Source organism: Petaurus breviceps, unplaced genomic scaffold, assembly GCF_028583685.1.
Source record: "Petaurus breviceps papuanus isolate PSGF00001 unplaced genomic scaffold, PetGlider_PUasm1.0 90925, whole genome shotgun sequence".
NCBI lineage: Eukaryota > Metazoa > Chordata > Mammalia > Diprotodontia > Petauridae > Petaurus > Petaurus breviceps.
The window spans coordinates 10,230,315-10,249,954 of NW_027187380.1; the positions used below are offsets into that span (position 1 = coordinate 10,230,315).

General features: G+C 44.2%; 1 protein-coding gene across 1 annotated transcript in view; it reads right to left on the minus strand.

Moving 5' to 3' along the window:
* SCN4A (sodium voltage-gated channel alpha subunit 4) overlaps positions 1 to 19,640 on the minus strand; it is a 99,302-nt gene that overhangs the window by 2,547 nt on the left and 77,115 nt on the right. Inside the window, exons 17-25 of the mRNA XM_069076856.1 lie at positions 15,247 to 15,382; positions 14,421 to 14,575; positions 11,867 to 12,040; positions 10,886 to 11,008; positions 5,434 to 5,712; positions 3,394 to 3,447; positions 2,945 to 3,082; positions 2,408 to 2,512; positions 1,461 to 1,731 (exon numbers count right to left, since the gene is read on the minus strand). Coding sequence (XP_068932957.1) covers positions 1,461 to 1,731; positions 2,408 to 2,512; positions 2,945 to 3,082; positions 3,394 to 3,447; positions 5,434 to 5,712; positions 10,886 to 11,008; positions 11,867 to 12,040; positions 14,421 to 14,575; positions 15,247 to 15,382 — 1,435 coding nt within the window. The remainder of the gene's footprint in view (positions 1 to 1,460; positions 1,732 to 2,407; positions 2,513 to 2,944; positions 3,083 to 3,393; positions 3,448 to 5,433; positions 5,713 to 10,885; positions 11,009 to 11,866; positions 12,041 to 14,420; positions 14,576 to 15,246; positions 15,383 to 19,640) is intronic.

Below are 19,640 nucleotides of genomic sequence, written 5' to 3' on the forward strand. Positions count from 1 at the left end.
AGAGAGAGAGAGAGAGAGAGAGAGAGAGAGAGAGAGAGAGAGAGAGATTAGGAGTTGTCTCTATGGTAAGGTGACGATGTCTACAAAGCAGAGGCTAAGGAAGAAGGAGGGTTTAGCTACCTTACTTGATCCTAGGGACAATTGAACATATAGGCTTTGAGGAGAGGCTGCTTTTATTCTTTTCTAGGAAGAGAGTTCTGAAGCCCTGAATTTTTAGCTTCCTGGCCTGGCTTTCTAGGAATGACCGAGTTACAGAATCATAGAGTTTGACACTTGGACAGGACCCTAGGGACCATCTAGTCTAACCCACACTGAATAAGAATTCCTATTATAATATACATGATAATTATATATATTTTATAATTACATACAATATAATTATATAATATACAAGTGATTATTCAGCCTCTGCTGGAAGAACTCAAATGAAGAGGAACCCTCTCTCTCGAGACAACCCACTCCCCTTGGGTACCTGTTAGGAAGTTTTTTCTGACATCAAGCTTAAATTTGCCAATTTGTCACTTTTACTAATACTTCTGGTTCTATCCTTTGGGGGTGTCCCTGATATTGGGGATGTCCCCTATTTGCTGTTGCCAGGCTTTGCTGGGTGATTGCCAGTCTTTTCCCAAAAGTCAAGGAGAGTGGAGGAAATGACTCACTACTTTGCCTTTATCCTTCTGAGGCTGAACCATGGCTTGGGGAGAGATCCAACTCTTTATAAGTTTTAGGTTTTGGGGTTTGTGTGTGTAAGAGTGTATTTGTATACATTTCTGCGTTCTACAGGAATATGTGTGCCTCTTTATGCATGTGTATAAGTGTATAGACATCTAGGTTTTCAGATGTATGGGTATGCCTGCTTATATGTAGGGAAATATTAATATATGTGGTATATATAATATATATGTTCACACATGCCTATTTGTGTTTCTGCTAGAACATGTGTGTATAGTTGAGTGTACATGTGTATAAAGTGCTAATGGAAGGACATGGACCAAAACATAGAATCAGAGATAATCGGATTGGAGATTTAGAGCTGGCAGGAACTTTTTTGTTGTTGAGTCTCTTTTCAATCATATCTGACCCTTCGTGTCCCCTTTTTTGGGTTCTCTTGGCAAAGATACTGAAGTGGTTTGCCATTTCCTTCTCCAGGTCATTTTACAGAGGAGGAAACTGAGACAAACAGGGTGAAGTGACTCTTCCAGGGTAACTCAGCTAGTGTCTGGGTGTTCCTGATTCCACTATCCACTGCATCACCTAGCTGCACCTAATATACAGCTAGGTGACCTATGTTATCCTAGAGTATGCTTATGTGGATTCATCAGCATGCTTGAGTTTTTTCAGATGTGTCTTTTTTACTGGTGGGGGCAGATTTGTATGCGCACGTGTCTGTGTGTGGTAGGGAAGACTTAAGTATGTGTGTACAGCAAGGGGCACAAGGTGACCATTGAGCTGGGACTCACCCACAATGGAGAGGATCACCACCACGAAGTCAAAGATGTTCCAGCCAACAGTGAAATAGTATTGTCGGAGCGCGACCATCTTGAGCACACACTCGCCCGTGAAGATGATGATGAAGACCATGTTGATGTTGTAAAGGATGTCAATCTTTAGCTGGCTTTGGTCATCTGTCTCTACCATCATGGTGACCATGTTGAGACAGATCAAGAACATGATGGTGATGTCAAACACCTGCTTGGTCACAAAGTCATACACCTTGCCCTGAATCTCGTTCTTTAGCACAAAATGGGAGATGGAACATGGGAGGGTTCAGGAAGGACACAGACAGCCATGTGACACACAGACAGGCAGAGAGCACAGGACACAACAGACAGAAAAGAGAAAGAAGGTGCGTCAGGTCACCCGGGAGAAGCCTTAAGACACTGTGAAGAGGGGGGATGAACAGAACAAGTGGGGACTGACTCAATGCCAGGCCTGACTACTCTCTCTAGTGGGACGCCCCTCTGGAATCCACCTCTGTCAGGCAATCCTTTGGGGGATCCTTCAGCACAAGGGTCTTTTCTGGTGGATTATTTCTCATTTCAGGGGACCCATTAGTTGATAACTCTCAGCCGGGGACATCTCCTGTTGCTTGGTTCATGCCCCATCAAGGCATTGCCCACTTGGGACATAGGACCAACATTCCCATATCCTCACCCTTCAAGGGGACCCTTGTCCACTGGCTATGGGAGGGGTGCTGAGATGGGGGGCAGGCAGGGAAAGGCAGTATAGTGAAATATAAACAAAAATATTTATAAAATTATTTAAACATGGATTCACTGAGAGTGGCAAACCAAAAGATAATTATTAGATATGGAAGAGCAGGTGGATGGAGCATTCTGGGCCTTGGTAGGGAGGAGCTGCTTCATTCCCCCCACTCCCACCCCCTACCATCCCATAGAGACCATACCTGAGGCCGAGGAATTGGCTTCTGTGGCTTCTTGGAGCCCAGTTTTTTCATGGCATTATAGTATTTCTTCTGTTCCTCTGTCATGAAGATGTCCTTTCCTCCAAAGTATAGTGGGAAGGAGCCCATTTAGATGGGGAAGCCCCTGCCCATCCCCTCAACCCTCAGTATCCTTATATCACCAAACAATTCATTCCATCCACAATGACTCTGAGAACCACTAAAGCTATGCGTGTTTGTGGAGACCCCTGGCCCAATAAGGCAACTGAAGGTCAAACCAGCAGGAGGGGTAAGTCCTCTGTCATTGTGTCATTCTATGATCCTAATGGGCCAAGGAATTAAGGTGGGACCGAAGCAATAGCTTGCACAAGTAATGAGAAGATTGTGGGAATCGGCAAGCAAAGGAGATGGGGCCATGGGGGAGGGAGAAGAACGGGAAGGGAAGGCAGAAGGAAGAGAGGTGAAGGGAGAGCAGGTAGGGAAGAGCAAAGGGGAATGGATAGAAGGAAAGGAGGTGGACGGCCTTGCTGCGATACTTATCTTCTTTTTTTGCTGATTGAAGTTGTCAATGATGACTCCAATGAAGAGGTTGAGGGTGAAGAATGCACCAAAGATGATGAAGAGGACGAAGTAGATGTACATATAAATATTGGTCTCGTACTGGGGTTGTTCTTCAACCTTATGAGTCAAAATGGGGGTGAATGAGCACTGGCTACCTACTACTAACCCAGGAAGAGAGAGCTACTGGCTCCTCTCCCCACCCCCACAACCCCATCATGGAATGGAAGCCCACTGGGGAAGAGAGGGTAGAGGAGATAGGGGTCTGGCAATGCTAGGGATGGAACAGCACAGGAAAAGGATGTCATGTTACAGGTCAGAGTTCCATGGAGGGCTGGGAGATCAAGATGAGCCTCTCATCTTCCTTCTCCTTCATCCAACCTGTCAAGCCAAGGATTTGGGAGGTGTGTCTGTGTTCCAGTTTCACTGACCTCTCGAGAATCTACAGCTGCATACATGATATCCATCCAGCCCTTGAAAGTAGCCTGCAGAAAGTTGAAGGAGAAAGTCAGAAGCATTTTGATGGGAGGATAGTTCATTTCCTTGAAGACCCATCAACCCACCTGTCCTCCCAGCTTTTGTAAACCAGTTCCCACCTACCACGAAGCACAAAGCTGGTTCTCATGTTCTGCCTTCCCAACAGCAGGGACATCAGCTGGGCCAGAATGACTGCCCTGAGCCCCAGGATGAGGGTGTGTAGTACAACAGATTGTTGGACTTGGAATGAGAAAGAACTGAGTTCAAATCTTGACTCAGACACTTGGCAGCTATGTGACTTCAGGACAAGTCACTTGACCAGACTCTGGATCTCAATTTCCTCATCTTCAAAGTGAGGGGTTCAGACTCCTCAATAATCTCTAAGTGCCATCCTAACTCCAAATCAGGGAATGGAATGAGGAGATTGAGGGTAAGAAGCTTTCTCAGCATATAGGAAATCACCAAGTTTTGAAAGTAGGGCTAGACTAGGAACCTCCCCAGTTTGTGACCTCAGGGCATAATAATCAATACTACAGACCCATTACAGTGGCATCTTTTTTTTTTTTGAGGGGGGGAAGGCAAGGCAATTGGAGTTAAGTGACTTGCACAAAGTCACACAGCTATTTAAGTGTCAAGTATCTGAGGCCAGATTAGAGCTAAGGTCCTCCTGACTTCAGGGCCTGTGCTCTATTCACTGTGCCACCTAGCTGCCCTGGTGGCATCTTCTTAAAACACCAATATCCAGGACTCTCTATAATGTGTGTGTGTGTGTGTGTGTGTGTGTGTTGGGTGGGAGGTGGGGAGTGAGGTTTTCCTCATAGTGGAAAGAAAGCTGGACAAAGAAGGAGTCAGGATCCTGAACCTTTAAGGTCTCAGCTCTACCATTGACTGGCTGGGAGGCCTTTGGCAAGTCAATTAACCTCTCCACTCCTGTTTCCTCACCTGAAAAATCAGAATTAAAAAAATAATATTTGCACTGCCTACCCCTCAGGTTGTTGTGAGGCAAATGCTTTGCAGATATCAAAGCACTGTAGAAATCTGAGACCATTACCTACCCCCTGGAATTGTTGGGAGGTTAAATGAGAAAATGTTGGTGAAAATGTTCTCTAAACTAATCATCTTAAAGACTAGATCTATTTGAGTTAATATTATACAGATGCAAATTATCATCATCATCATCATTGTTATTATTGTGGTGGTTGTTATGCGAACCCCAACCCAGCTGGCAGGAAGATCGGGGAGAGACTGTAGCTGCAGAAACAGGGAAGAGACTGAAGAGAAGAGAAAAAATGACAGCTTGAAGAAGGTGACTGCCTGCCTGCCTCTCTTTCCGTCTCCATCAGATAATTGCAAAGCAGAGTCTGGAAAGATGGAGCTGAGATCCCTAGCAAGGCGCTCTACCAAAATCTGACACTTCCATCACTCTTTAAAATATGGAAAATACTCTGATTATATTATTTCACTTGGCCTTCCCAATGATCTTGGGAGGTAGGTGCTACTCATCCATTTCACATGCAGCTGAGACCCAGAGAGGTGAAATAATAATTAATAATACCTAATAATAGCTAAATTATATTTATTTCTTTACAAACCTTTGAAGTTCATAAAACACTTTGCACAAATTATCTAGTTTTGATTTTCACATCACCCTTCTTAGGTGGGTATCATTATTATCCACATTTTACAGATGGGGAAATTGAGGGTAAGCAGGAGCTAAGTGACTTATCTAGGGTCACTCAATTGGTCATTCAACAAGCACTTATTAAGGCATTGTACTAAGTGTTGGAGCAAAGAAATATCAGAGGTAGATTTTGAACACAGATCTTCCTGACTTAAAATCCCCCAGTGCTCAGTATTTCCCACAAAGTAGGTAGGTTTTCAACAAATATGAATAAAGAATCATGAGAAAGAACTGGGGACAAGCCCATTTGAGATGAGTAGGCTCGAGATGACAGCCTGGAGGCCTAAAGCTGCCACCCACTTACTCCACTTACCACCTGTAACAGTGAGAGGTAGCCAAGGCCCACGTTGTCAAAGTTGACCTTGACATTGACCCATCGGACCTCCCCGGTGTCCATCAGTTTGAAGCAGTCCGACATGTTGTTGACAACAGAGATGTCAAAAATCTCTGAGGTGGTGGTGTTGATGCATCGGTAATACTTCCCCGCAAACAGGTTGACCCCCATGATGCTGAAGATGAGCCAGAAAATCAGGCAGACGAGCAACACATTCATGATGGAGGGAATGGCGCCCAGGAGGGCATTCACCACCACCTAGAAGCAGGGGACAGGCAAGGATGTGGGGAGAGGTGTCACAGACTGGGACCTACCTAGCATACCAGGACCCTGAGTCCTAGGCCGATGGAGAAAAGGACTGACTCTGTACTTGGGGGGTACATAAGCCATTGGGTGGGAGTAGAATAGGATGAAATAGCCACTGGGAACTTCCAGCCTGATAGCAGGGTTAGGACACATATACACACACACAAAAGAAAAGTAAAGAAAGGAGTGGAAATAGATGGAGTTAAGAAGGAAAGACTTCTTGGAGTACTTAGCAAAACCAGGAAAGAAGGAGAGAAGCTGTCCTAAGTTTGTGGCAAAGCCACCAGAAAAAGTTCAGAGGTAGATGTTGGCAGAGCATGGACAAGGAAACAATGGAAAATATTTTGCCTGGAAAGAACCATGTTTCTGGGAGTAGAAGGCTGGACTGGGAAGTGAAAGCAAAGGGATTAGAGGGTGGATAGCTAGCTATTGGGGGGGGGGGGTCCTGGTATCCATCTGTTCTCAGGGGAAGGACCCTATCTGTGAGATCAGTGTGGGGTTCTCTGCTTGGTTAGTAATGTGGCTGCCTGGGTTGAGGGGAGGGAGGAGGTGGTTTTCACTTGTATCTCTGCCACAGGTCACTGGGCAAGGGACAAACACTCCAGCCTGGCTCCCTTCCCCCTAAATATGAAACTTGAGGCCTCAGCCACACATGATTACTTTTTCCTCCCCTTCCTCCCACCCCGCTGACTGACTGGGCAACTATGAAAACAGTCTCAAGTATAGAAAGGAAGCTGCCAGGTCCCGCTGAATCTGAAGCAGGCTGGCATGTGTGGTAGGGAACCTTCTTTCTCTCCCCATGAAGGAGCTGCAGTTAATTTTGCCTGGTTAGCATAGTCTAACCTCACTAACTCAGAATACCAGAGCAGAGGCCAGTCTGAATTTATGAATTCTGATGGATTTTTTTAGACAGAGATTGTTGTCATTGTTCAGTTATTTCAGTCGTGTCTGATTCTTTGTAAACTCATTTGGGGTTTTCTTGGCAAAGATACTGGAGAGGTATGCCATTTCCTTCACCAACACTTTTTACAGATAAGGAAACTGAGGCAAACAGGGTGAAGTGACATGCCCAGGGTCACACAGCTAGTAAGTGTCTGAGGCCAGATTTAAACTCAGGTCTTCCTGACTTCAGACCCAGTGCTCTATCCACTTTGTCACCCTTAAACAGAGATGCTGTTATATTAACCCCCAAATACTACAGTCCATGTTAATTAATCAGGTGATATAGTGGAGAGAAGGTTGGATCTCGGTTCAGGGAAACTTGAGTTCAAATCTGGCCTCAGACACTTAGTAGCTGTATGACTCTGGACAAGAAACTTAACTGTTCTCTGCCTCAGTTTCCTCAAGAGTCAAATTAAGATAATAACAGCGCCTACCTCCAAGGGTGGGTGTAAGGATCAAATGACATATTCATGAAGTGCTTTCCAGACCTTAAAGTGCATACGAATGCTAAGGGCTAACAATGGATTGCCAAGTAGAGACTAGGTTGGAGTGCTTTAATGAAAGGATAAGAACAATCATAATAAGCAAACTGTTTGTATATAGATGGATGCTTAAAACAATTGGTGAAACATCCCCCAAACATTGTTCGGGCAATGGATAAAGTGCCAGCCCCAGAACAGGAAGACCTGAGTTCAAATCTGGCCTCAGATATTTCTTAGCTGTGTGACCCTGGGCAAGTCACTTCACCCTGTTTGTCTCAGTTTCCTCATCTGTAAAATGAGCTGGAGAAGGCAAACTACTCTGGTATCTTTGCCAAGAAATCCCAAATAGGGTCATGAAGAGTCAGACCCGACTGAACAACAACAACAAACATTGTTTATTCTATTAATTTGCTTAGAAGTCTTTTTTCAGACCTGTGGCTTATCACAGAAGTTGCATGAGCTGGTGAAAAGAGTGTAGGAGTGAGGGTCAGAAGGCCTGGGTTCCGATCCTGGGTCCCTCTGACTCACCATCTGCTTGCCAAAAGATGAAGCATCTAGCTTCCCTGAGACTTGGTTTGCTCATCTATGAAATGTAGATACCAATATTTGTCGTGCTATTTTTATGTGTGAAGATCAAATGAAATACCGTATATTAAGTACTCTGTAACTAAGCAGGATATATAAGAGTGAGCTATTATTAGCTTTCTCAAATTTTATTTCCATCAGTCACTTCCCCACGTGGAGACTTGAGGTGGCAGTCTATTGCTTATGGGCTTTGTGGAAACTCAGTCTGCTACCCAAAGCTGTTTGTTTACCAGAACCTGAGAGAGGAGAGGAAAGCAAAGTTCCAGAATGGAGACCAACCAATCCTTCTATCCCAGCTCAGCACCCCAAGTCCCTAAAACGCTGGAGTGGTTCCTCATCTGCCAGAGGAAAACAAATATTATCTTATCTTCACAACATCTACATGAGAGGTATATGCTATTATTATCATCTCCATTTTTCAGTTGAAGAAACTGAGGCAAACAGAGGCTGCCTAGGGTCGCACAGCTAGTGTCTGAGGCCAAATTTGAACTCGGTTCTTCCTGTCTCTAGGCCCAGTGCTCTATCTACTGTGCCACTAGCTGCCTCTAAGGATTAACTCAAACTCCTTCATGGAAAGAGAAAGAAGCCTTCCTACCTCATATGCCAGCTTGCTTCAGATTCAGCAGGGCCTGATGGCTTCCTTTCTATACGTGGGTCTTTGTTTTAATGGTTGCCTAGTCAGCCAGAAGCCTTCCCCAAAGAATCCCGCTAAGTCACTCCTTTCTTCTGGGCCCCTCCACCCTTGGACAAAGTGTGCATTCACAGAATCAAAGGACCTGAGCTGGAAAGAACCTTAGAATTTACCTAGTCTGATTACTGTTGGAGCAGGGATCCTCCCTGGCCCAAAGGCCTCCAGCCTCTCTCCTTGAAGACCTCTACAGCTTGCCAACTCATCAAGTACCAAGGCAGCCCATCCCAGTTGCAGACAGCTCTAATTCTCAGGAATTTTTTTTCTCACATGGAGACAGACTCTCTCTAAGACTTCCGGCCAATCACTCCCAGTTCTACCCTCTGGGGCCAAATGGAATTAGCCTAATCTTTCTTCTGTATTACATTCCTTCAGATTCTCAGCTGTATTCCCATCTCTGCCTAATGGTCCATGCCTCCACCCCCACCCCTCACCCTCTATTTCCAGCTCCTTCAGTCATGTGTGGCCTGCTTCCCAGTGCCTTTGCCATCTTGGTCGGTCACTTCTGGACACACTTCTGCTTTTGTCAATGTCCTTCCTAAAATGTGAACCCCAGAATTGAATACATTGAATTGAATCTGACCAGGGAAGAATGCATGGGAACCATTCCACTCCTTTATTCTGGATACTAACATCTTCTGGTGCAGCCCAGGCTTACACTAACTTTTTTTTTGGTGTCCATGCCAAACTGTGGACTAACATTGAGCTTGCAGTCCACTAAAAACCCCATGTACTTTTCTTAATATACAAAATGTTATTTAGCTTCACCTCCCCTAGCTCTAAACACTTTGTCATTCATTCATATGTCTTAATGTCCTCCATTGCATCATGTTTTGTGGGGTAGCGGCCCCATAAGAAAACTAGTCTCATTTCCTTAAAATCATACCTCCTACATTCCATCTCTGTTGTTGTTGTTCAGTCATATCTGACTCTTCATAAGCCCATTTGAGGTTTTCTTGGCAGAGAAACTGGACTGGTTTGCCATTTCCTTCTCCAGCTCATTTTACAAATGAGGAAACTGAAGCAAACAGGGTTAAAAGACTTGCCCAGGATCACACTACTAGTAAAGTGTCTGAGACCAGATTTGCACTCAGATCTTCCTGACCCCAGCCCTGGCACTCCATTCACTGTACCACCTAGCTGCCCTACATTCCATCTCTACATCTAAGCTATTACCCCTTACTGGGCAGTAGATATATCTTCTGTCCCTTTCAATCTCTTACACTCCAGTCCCTGGTGTCATGGATAGAGTACTGACCTTGCAGTTTGGAATATCTGGGTTCAAATCCTGCCACTTACTAGCTGTGTGACCTTGGGCCATTTAACTTCCCTGGGCCTCAGTTTCCTTATCTGTAAAGTGAGGAGGTTGTACTAATTGAACTCTAAGGTCCATTCCAAGTCTCTGTAATCCAAGGTGCTTAATGCAAGGTTATTGGGGAGCATTTGATTTCAAGTCAGGAGACCTTAAAAACATGGGGTTGAATCCTGGCCCAGCTCTACTGCCTGTCCTTCGTGTGACTTGGGGCAAGTGACCAGTGAAAACCCTCTGGGTCTTCATTTCCTCCTCTATAAAGTGAGGTGGTTGGATCTGATCATCCCTAGAGTTCCTTCCAGCTCTAAAAATCCTGTGACTTTTCAGGCACTCAGTGGGTTCTTAAGAAAGGACTGTTTATTTGATTTGTGGAGCAAGACTTTTTACCACCAGGTATAACCAAGGAAGAATGTCTTCTCTCCTTCTCCATTGTCTCTGGGACAGAGAGAAGTAATGGTGCTCTCTCTTAGGGCTAATGGTGGAGAGAAGGTTTTCCCGAAGGGACTTAACTAAGAAACAGTTGCCTTGGGTGTAACCCAAGCAGGTATAGGATTTGGGTATGTGGCAGGAGGTGGGCCTCCAAGATTATTGCACTTATTCTCCTATCCTAGGAGACCCAAGAGGGACTGGTGCTTCCTGGGACAAACCCAGATGTGAATTTGGGAGAGATGTGACCCCAACTGAAAATATTTCCTGTTAGTTAGGTGCTATGTGTGACTATTCCAAACCTCATCCTGTTATTTTCCATATCTACCCAATTCCCCCCCATCACCTTCCCCAACTACAACTGTAACTTAATCTGAACCACTCAGCAAACCCTAGCCTGAAGCTGCCCTTGGCATGAAAAGCTTCTAGATACATCAGAGTTTGACTCTGACTGAGGCTGGGTCACCAGCAGTATAAGCTATGGACATATGGTTCTCTGACTTCTCTATGGCTTTCTCTTCTTACTTAGAACCATCTCCCTTGGGCAGGAGAAGAACAAGTAGTGATTATTGACCGCTGAAAACAAGTTCACTCATTACTTATCTTCTTGGTGGCTTTCTCTCTCTGCCCTCTGTTTCAGCTCTCTCTGATTCTCTCTCCCCCACAGTCTCAAGATCCCAAAGCACTTACCCTCATGCCTTCAAATCTGGACAGGGCCCGGAGTGGCCTGAGTGCCCGAAGTGTCCGGAGTGACTTAATTGGTCCGAGTTCTGAGTAGCCCAACCAATTGGCTACCAGGCTGATGATGGAGACCTGAAGAGAGCAGCCAAAGAGGAAGTATTAGCAAGGGGTCTCCCAGTGGCAAGGGGTACATGGGACAGGGGTAGGGATAGAGGCTATGATCCCATGGTCACCCAAGGGATATTATTAGCTGCATTCATCTCTCCTAAACCAAGAGAGGACTGACCCCATGGCTCTTCAGCGTCAGGAAAGACCTTGAATGACCCCTGAGTTCTGCCTTTTGTGGAATAGGAGAGAGCAGGTGCTTAGGAAAGTAGCATAGTGCATGACCCATGGAAAGTACATCCCAACTCTGATATTTGTTTGTTGTATAACCTTGGACAAGTCATTTTCAAGCCTCGACTTCTTAATACATAAAATGGAGGTAGAAATAACTACCCTACCTACTTGATAGAAATATTATGAGGACCAGATGAGACAAAATAGGCAAAAAGGCTTTGAAAAGGATAAAGGGCTATGAAAAAAGAGGCATTTTATTACATAAAATACAATATTATTGTATTATAATGCCCAATTCCTACCTCCTTTTCCATTTCTTCCACCCAAAGCCCATCCAATCTCTTCTTTGTCCTGCTTAAGTTTCTTTGGGATCTTCCTACCTATCCTTTGGGTATATACTAGGCTCTGATATCTCCTTATTTTGAAGTCAAGGCTACATATTTCATAAGAATGTCAACTCTTTGAGGACTGGAACTGTGTTCATTTTTATCTTGCCTGATATATGGTAAGCACTTAATAAAATCTTGTTAAATCCATAAAATGAAAAGAACAGTCCTGGTTGGGATCCTGGGCCCTCAGGCATTCCTACTGCCCTCCCACCCCACCTTTGAAGGGAGCCCAGTGACATTGGTTCCTAGCATGGAGACTCACATCTACAATGAGGAAGTCAAGCCAGCACCAGGCGTTGGTGAAATACACCTTAAAGCCATAAGCCACCCACTTGAGCAGCATCTCCAAGACGAATACATAGGAGAAGACCTTGTCTGCATACTCTAGGATTGTCCGGATCACTTTCCTTTGCTCAATGTAGATGTCTTCGAATGCCTAGACAAGGAACAGAGAGCCATGAGCATGGAGGGACGGGAGGATGGAGAGACGTGCACCTAGCAGCAACCGTGGCAGAGATGGAGGAGGGAGACAGTCTCAAGTCTTATTACTATTTAGTTGTTTTTCAGTCTTGTCTGACACTTCAAGACCTTTTAGTCTTGTCATGACGCTTCATTGGGGTTTTCTTGGCAAAGACACTAGAGTGGTTTGCAATTTCCTTCTCCAGTTGATTTTACAGATGAGAAAACTGAGCCAAATGGGTAAAGTGACTTGCCCAGGGTCACACAGCTAGTAAGTATCTGAGTCTAGATTAGAACTCAGGAAGTCTTCCTGACTCCAGGCCCAGAAATCTATTTACTGCTCCACCTAGCTTCTAGCTCTACCCTTAAATGATATCACCTCTCCCCAGAAAATAGTGTCCAGCTAGAATCTGACCAGTTAACTGCAGAACGGGATGGGTAGAATTATTCAGCCCTCAGCGGAGATGTCATGGATGGAGTCATGGACCCCTCGATGCAGGGTTACTAAGGTGTGTGATCCCAGCAGTATTTCTAAGATATCTACTTACCCTGCAAGAGGTAAGAAAACTCCCCTAAGGGACTTAAAAAAACAACAAACCCTATTATTCATCTATGTCCAATACAATAAAATCTTAATAATTGCCTTCTTTATGGATTATAGACAGCAATATATATATATATATATATATATTTTGCTTTTTGGAGGGCAGTTGGGGTTAAGTGACTTGCCCAAAATCACACAGCTAAGTAAGTGTGAGGTCTGATTTGAACTCAGGTCCTCCTGACTCCAGGGCCGGTGCTCTATTCACTGCACCACTTAGCCACCCCAAATACTTAAAAAAAAAAAAAGATTTTTATTGATACCTTTTGCTTTTATATCACTTGGATTTTTCCCCTATCATTCTCTCCCTTTCCCAGAGAGCTATACCCTATGATAAAGACTTCTAATAGAAGAAAATTCAGCAAGATTGAGCAATACATCAAAAAAAAAAACTCATGTGAAATTTTAATTCAATTCATCAAACATTTACTAAGCACCCATTTTATAGGATGTCTAGTTCTAGTCCATGGAGATATAAAAACTAGAACAAAATGGTATGGATCCTTGAAGCTAGTATTTTAGGAGGAGAGAGAGAGGGGGAGCATTTATAATATTCATATAGATAAATAAATAAAAAGCAATGTCAAATAATTCAAGAGGCAGAAACCACTGACAACTGGGGAGATCAGACATGTCCTAGTACAGCAGGCAGCATCTAAACAAAAAAAAAAATACACGGAATCCTCATCTGGCTTCCCCAAGTGGCCTAGGAAACACCCTCTGCCCCTCCCTCATCTCATTCCCAACAGTCAGAGATTGCACATAAAATATCACCAACCTGCATCAAGTAGAATAAGGGACTCCAATCTATTGCTTTTAAAATAAAAAACCCCTATAAGGCAAGGGTTCTTACACTGGGGTTCATGTGACCCCAAAAGGATCAGTGGATAGATTTCAGGGGGTCTATGAATTTGGATGGGAAAAATATTTTTATAACTATATTACAATATAATTGATTTCCTTTGGAATCCCACGTATTTTGCTCAATGTATTTAAAAACACTGAAAAGGGGTCCATAGATTTCACTGGATTGCCAAAGAAAAGGGGCCCATAACATATCAAAAATATTTAAAACCTCTTCTATTCTCCCAGAGCCAGAAATGATATAGTTAGGTGGCATAGTGGATAGGGAGCCAGATAGAAGTGAGTTCAAATCCCACATTGGAGATTTACTATATGACCCTGGAGAAGTCACAGTATCTGTGGTACTTTTTTTTTTCTCATTTGGAAAATGAGGAATAATAATAGTACCTGTTTCCCAGGGTTGTTGTGAGGATCAAATGGGACAACATATATAAAGTACTTTACATGCTTTTTTTTTTTTTTTTGCTTTTTGGAGGGCAGTTGGGGTTAAGTGACTTGCCCAAGGTCACACGGCTAGTTTTTGTGTTAAGAGTCTGAGGCCTCATTTGAACTCAGGTCCTCCTGACTCCAGGGCCAGTACTCTATTCACTGCGCCACCTAGCTGCCCCAACTTTACACACTTTTAAGTGATATAGAAATGCTAGCTATTATTATTATATTATTAAATTATATAATTATAGAGTTTACATAATAATAATAATAATAAATAAAAGAGAAACTACATCTGGGTCATTTAGGATACTTCTTCCTTCTGTTGCTGGGAGTAGCCAAGAAGGATCTCTGCACCTTGGTGTGAACAGTGTAGACACAGTGTCTTCCATTCTGGCTGGGCCCTAGAAAGGAACCCCAGGAAGATGGTGGAAGAAGGACTGGGGCAGTAGATGGCACTCACCAAGGCCCCACTGCTGAGTAGAATCATGAACACAATGAATGTCTCAAACCAATTGTGTTCCACCATCCTGAAGCAGGCCCTTCGAAGATTCCACCATATTTTCCCCCGATCCGAGGTGATGTCAACATAGAGGAAAGGGAATCTCTTAACACAGGCTGTGAAGAAAGAAGGGTTACTAGGAAGAGAAAGAGGATCACTACATCATGGGGTCTGTCACAGGTCTTAAGCAAGGTTCAAATAGCTTCTTTTATCATATGCCCCTCTCTCCTCCCTCCCATCCACACCCATGGAACTTCAAAGGGAGGCTCTTCCCATCTCACCTATAAGGAAAGTGGCCTCTGTATAGAATTCTCTCTGTCCCCCAATCTCCTCATTGAACTTCCTAACCCCCTTACTCATCCCCACTTACTCCATCTTTTATGAGCCAAGACTCAGGGAAGGAGGGAGATGCATCTCAGTAGCTCCCGTCTCCATGGGGAACTTTGGCTTCTCTCCACTGACATGTCCTTTAACACTCACCAAACTGGGCAGGAGTAGAATTCGAGTTTGGCAGTCTGGATTTAAATTGGTTCTAAGAAAGGCCTTGGAGGGAGGCCCGTGGTGAGTCAAGATTTAGACGGGGTGACGAGGAGAGAAGGCAAAATGCTTTTCTTTGGGTGCCTCATTGGGGAGTGGAAGGAGTGAGGGTCTGGGATTTGGTGGTGGGCCCTCTCCTTCCTCACAATTCTCAACACAAGATCTTGGATGTTGGCCATGGCAAGGGTGCTGTCTTCTGTGAAAGAGGGGTGGGGGTGGCCTTGGTCCCCAGGGGCCCAGAGTTTCTCACCCTCAGTGAAACACTCTTCAGGGAGCTCTCCTTCAGGGTTCTCCTCTTCCTGGGGCTGCTCTTCTTCCTCAGGGGGTTTGTAGTCAGCGGTGCTGCCTACCGAGGAGTTCCCATCATACTTGGGGGGTGGTGGCTTCTGCAGGGGACCAAAGGGGACCAGTGACCCCTAGCTACTGGGACCCCATGAGGCAGGGACCCAGGATGGGGGAAGGCTAGAGCTGGGGAGAGTGGAATGGGAGGGAGGGGATGGATAAAAGCTGCCTGAGGTAGTGGATGGAGTACTAGACTTGGGAAGCCCAGGAAAACCTTGGCTCAAATCCCACCTCTGAACACTTGCTGTGTGACCCTAGGCAAGCCGCCTAGTGTCTCTGGGCTTCAGCTTCTTCATCTGTAAAATGAAGGGGTTGGACTAGATAAAAGTTTTCTTTTATTAATATAGCATTTTCACATTTGATCCTCACAATAACCCAGTGATTTATGTGCTATTATTTATTTTTTTAATTTAATTTTTTTTCGATGGGGGAGGGCAAGGCAATTGGGGTTAAGTGACTTGCCCAAGGTCACATAGCTAGTAACTGTCAAGTGTCTGAAGCCGGATTTTTTCACTGTGCCACCTAGTTATGTGCTATTTTTATCCTCATTTAACAGATGAGAAAACCTTGGCTGAGAGAGAGGTTAAGTAATTTGCTCAGGGTCATACAGAATGGAAAGGAAAAAAGCATTTACCAAGCACCTACTATGGGTCAGTCACCCGGACTAAGCACTTTATAAATAGCTCATTTTATTCTCACAACGACCCTGGGATGCATGTGCTATTATGGTCCTCATTTTACAATTGAGGAAACTGAGGCAGACAGTAGTTAAGTGATTTGCCCAGGGTCACTAGGCTAATAAGTGAGGCTAAATTTGAACTCAGTGCTTCCTGACTCCAGGTCCAGCACTCTAATGACTGTCGAACCTCTAAGGTCCTTTTCTAGCTCTCAGTCTATAAAGGGTATGGAGAAGGAACTGAAAGTGCCAGGAAATTAATGAGGCAGATCAATGAAATATGTGGGGAAATAAGGGGAGGATTGGGGAAGTAGAGGAATAGGGAGAGGGAATTATTGAAGGAATTAAGGGAGTAATTCATTGAGAAGCTAAAGGAATTTTGAGGATGGGTCAGTGAGTAGGAAGACCAGGGAGTAGCCAGTGCAGGGATAGTTTAGTGAGCAGATAGGGATGTGTCAAGGGGATCCCAGGGGAGGGGAAGATGGGAGACAAGGAGGAGAAGCCCAAGCTCCACAGACACAAGATTCAATCACTCTCCCCAGTCCGAGGCCTAACCCTCAGGTTCTGTTTGGCAAAATGTGTCCAAGCAGGATGGAAAATATCTCTGAGCCAATGGCCTCAAATTTAAACCCAACAGGAATTTGATCCCTGAAGCAAGAGTTGGGGGGTGGAGGAGGCTCTGAAGCAGTTTATATTTCTTTCCCGGACTGGGATAGACTGATGTTTTTCAGAGTCAGATTCCCAAATCCTCCCTGCCCCCGTTCCTTATCCTCAGAACTCCCTGGGCCGCCTATCTTTGAATGTCTAGAGAAGGTTATCCATGGAAAAATGCAGAGCATGGAGGGAAAGGTACAGGGGTCCTTAGCACATTGCCTGGGCAAAATAGGCACTCAATAAATGTTTATTTACTGATTGTCATGCAAAGAGTGCTTTGAATCTTATCTTTGACACTTACTTGACCATGGGGAAGTCATTTCTCTAAATCTCAATTTCCTCACCTGTAAAATGGGGGTGATAATGCCTGTAAGGACTTTTCTCAAAGACCCATGGTGGAGATCAAATGAAATAACGTGTGCAAAGCATTTGCAAATTTTAACATACCATATAAATGCCCCCTATATAAATGATCATCATTACCAGCTACCCCAAGCCAGAGTCTGGTCTTTGGTGGATTGGAATCACATTTTCTGGAACTGTCAGGGCAAAGGTCATATGGGTCCAACCCCCAAATTTCCATCATATTTTCTTTATTTTTGCCTTTCTTTATATTTCCAGAGCTCAGCACAGTGGATAACATATAGTAGGTGCGAAATGAATGCTTTTTTACTTGATTTGAATAGTAGCTGAGACTGAATAGAGGATTTCCAGCTCCCTTAAGAAGGCCAATACTAGCTTGAACTAGGTTCCCTTCATCCCAGGCTACAGGTAAGGTCAGTGAGGATAATAGAAAAATAATTGACATTTTTATAGAACTTAACAAGAATTGTCTCATTTGATACTCACAAAGAGGCAGTTAGGAGGTGCTGGGCCTGGAGTCAGAAAGACTGAGTTCAGATCTAACCTCAGACATTTACTGTGTGACCCTGGGCAAGTCACTTAACTCCAACGTGGTTCTGTTCCCTCAATTGTAAAATGGGGACAATAATAGCACCTACTTTTCAGAGTTGTTGCGAAGATCAAAAAAGATAATATTAATATACTGCTTCTTATGGTGCTTAGCATATAGGAAGTGCTTGATAAATGTGATTCCTTCCTTTCTTCACAACAGCCCTGTCAGTTAGGTACTCTAAGTATTTATTTGAAAGATGGAGGGTGGCTGGCTAGGTGGTGCAGTGAATAGAGCACCAGCCAGGAGGACCTGAGTTCAAATCTGACCTCAGACACTTAACACAAAAACTAGCTGTGTGACCTTGGGCAAGTCACTTAACCCTAATTGCCCTAGCTTCCCCCCTCCAAAAAAAAGCAAAAAAAAAAAAAGAGGGACCTGATACTTGCAGGGTAAGTAACTTACTTGTGATCGATCACACAACTCAGTTGTATCAGAGCAAGGCTTCAAATCTTGGCCCTTATTCAACTCCAGTGCTCCCTACACAATACCACAAGGCCTAAATGATTTGCCAAAGGTCAGACCATATGAGAGGGGATGGTTCACATTGAGCCAAAGTATGAATTTCTAGCATCTTGTAGAGCTGTAGGTATGTCATGGTGGGCGGCCAGCAATCAGAGCAGGCCTTTTCGCTGGCTGTCCCCCTCTGCCTGAAATTCTCTCCTTATCTCCACCTTTTGGCTTCCCCAGCTTCCTTCAGGTGCTTACAAGGAGCCTCTCCTGATCCCCTGTGATATTAGAGTCTCCCCTCTGACGTATCCTGCATATTGCTGGTTTGCATAGAGTTGTTTGCATGTCATCTCCCTATTGAATGGGGGCTCCTTGAGACTAAAGAATAAAAAGACTAGGTTTTTCCTTTCTTAGCATCTTCGGTTTAGCACAGAGCCCGGCCCGTACATACTAGGTGCTTACCAAATGCTTTTTGATTTGACTTGTCTAGGTTTCCCTGGCTAAAATCCGTCAGGGGAATGGAGGATATAGAGATTCCAGCCAACTTCACTCCTGCTTTCCTGGAATAAGTTGTCCCCAGGGACATATTCTTTTTTCTGTTTCCATTTTTAAGGCCTCTCCCCAGTTCACTGAACTCCTACCCCAAATCTTAGAGACTTAGGGAGATTCTTTCTCCTAGTACAGGGTTCCATTTCTAGTTTTCAATGAACATGGATGGGGGAAAAATGAATCTTTTTACTAACCCCTAACTGAAATCTGGCATTTCCTCCAGTTATTTAAAGAAAAATATTATTCTGACAAAAAATCTACCAGACTGACAAAGAGGTCCATGATACAATATCCCCCCCCAAAAAAAAGGGGGGAAAGAAGCCTTGGCCTCATGGTCCTGAGAGTGAGTAATTATTATTGTTCAGTTGACTCTTCATGACCCCATTTGGGATTTTCTTGGCAAAGACACTGCAGTGCTTTGCCATCCCCTACAGTAATACTCCCTGTCTAGATACTGTGATCTGGTTCAACAGCACCATCTTCTGGCGAGCTGTCTCAAACTAGCAAAACCTATACCTGAGAGATAGAAGACACACTGACTGAGCCGGCTCTTGTTTGTATGTGTATGGTTGGGGGGGTGAACACAACATGGTGAAAGCATGTAGATACATAGAAAGTTAGTGAGGAAGAGGATTCAGTGTTCTCAGGGAATCCAGTCCCCTTTACAAAAAGACAGATTCAGAAAGTCATAATGATGACTGGGTGTTGGGGCGAGTTGGGATAGACTTAAAGGAAGAATAGTTGGAGTAGAGAAAGCATCCTGAGTCAGTGGGGATGGGGTGTCATGGTGTAAATCTGGGCTCAGATACTGAAAAAAGAGAGGACTAGGTATTTCAAGATTGTTAGGAAAATTTAAGTAAACCTTAAAAAGCTTCTTTTCCTTTTTTTTGGAGGTAATTGAGATTGTGACATGCCCACAACAACTTTGCAAGGTAGGTGCTACTATCATCCCCATTTTATAGCTGAGAAAAGTGAGATAGAGATTCCATGACTTGCCCAGTTTCACAGCTAGTGCGAAGGT